Source organism: Lycium ferocissimum, unplaced genomic scaffold, assembly GCF_029784015.1.
Source record: "Lycium ferocissimum isolate CSIRO_LF1 unplaced genomic scaffold, AGI_CSIRO_Lferr_CH_V1 ctg16309, whole genome shotgun sequence".
NCBI lineage: Eukaryota > Viridiplantae > Streptophyta > Magnoliopsida > Solanales > Solanaceae > Lycium > Lycium ferocissimum.
In genome coordinates, this window is record NW_026716529.1 from 34,803 (window position 1) to 36,162 (window position 1,360).

The 1,360-nt window shown below is 52.1% G+C and overlaps 1 protein-coding gene across 1 annotated transcript; it reads left to right on the top strand.

The window, feature by feature from the left end:
• The first annotated feature begins 379 nt into the window (after nt 1–379).
• On the top strand, nt 380–1,140 carry LOC132042578 (uncharacterized). The gene is made up of 2 exons (XM_059433101.1): nt 380–557; nt 896–1,140. The coding sequence occupies exons 1-2, from the start codon at nt 380–382 to the stop codon at nt 1,138–1,140; spliced, it is 423 nt and encodes a 140-aa protein (XP_059289084.1).
• Nucleotides 1,141–1,360: the final 220 nt, after the last annotated feature.

The window sequence follows — 1,360 nt, forward strand, 5'->3', positions numbered from 1 at the left end:
GTGCACCACATCTATAAACAGGAAGCTACGAGACATTAATAGGGTGTCATTCTTTCTTTCATGGTAAAGATCGTGCAGATAGAGCTGTGTCGTAAGTAAGGTCCCTAATCTAGCAATTTGTATGATTTCAGTAATGCCGCCTAAGAAGGGTAAAGCGACGGCAGCCCAGAAGGGCAAAGCAGTTGGGGACGAGGTAGTTAGCCAAGCCCCGTGTCTACTAGAGCTCGGACATACGCTGGAATACGCATCCAGCCCCAGAGTCCTCCCACCTCCCCATCTCCGGACGAGCTAAGAGGGGCACCTGATCCAGCCCCGCCCCCAAGACCAAAGATCGCATCTCCGGTCTCTCGCCCGATGCCCACACAGAGAGATTAGGGAAATGAAAGATGCTATACGTTTGTTAACTCAAGTACTTGCCACCCAGGCTGGACAACAGAATAGGAGTCACGAATATCCAGATAGGGCTGCCAGTGCCAGGGCACGAGATTTTCTTACATTAAATCCTCCAGAATTTAAGGGCACGGACCCTAATGCTGATCCTCAGGAGTTCATAGATGGTATGCGGCGTACTTAAATGTGATGATGGCATCACCACGGAATTTTCGTTGAGTTAGCCTCTTTATAGGCTGCGGTGGCATAGCAATTAATTAGTACCGCCGTGGAGATTATCGAGGGGTAGTGATGCCCTTCCGCCGACTTGGCGGGAATTCTCGCATGCCTTTTTGCGCCACTATATGCCACCCGAATTGAAGCGGGCAAGGGTTGACAAGTTTCTTAACCGCGACAAAAAGGTGACATGTCCGTTAGAGAATATAGTGTGGAGTTCGATTCCTTAGCCGATATGCCCCTACTATTGTGCAGGAAATGGAAGATAGAGTTCACCGATATGTAATAGGATTGGAGTCGGAGTTGCAGGAGATGTGTATGCCAGTGGCAATGCAGCCGGGTATAGATATAGCTCGTATCCAAGCTTATGCTCAGGGGGCAGAGGATCGTAAGCGCCAACGAGAGGCTATTTCAGAGCAGGGTGGTAGTCAGCCCAAGAGGGCCAGGACAGAAGGTCGGAGTAAGGGTTCCACTAGCGAGAGCAGGCCCCAGTACAGTGCACCTTCGCCGGTTTCGCGGACCTCGCCGGAGTAGAGAGACTTTTCCCTCGCAAGGATAGAGTTCTTCCTATGCGTCGGGTTCTCGGCGGCAGGGGCCGGGGCAAGAGGTGATGGCCCCTCCTCGATGTGCGACTTGCGGAAGGCGTCATGTAGGCAATGCCGATGGGGTGTGTGTTATACTTGTGGTGATCCGACGCATTATGCTAGAGATTGTCCACAAGGAGTGGGCCACTGCTCCCGGAAACTCGGTAGCA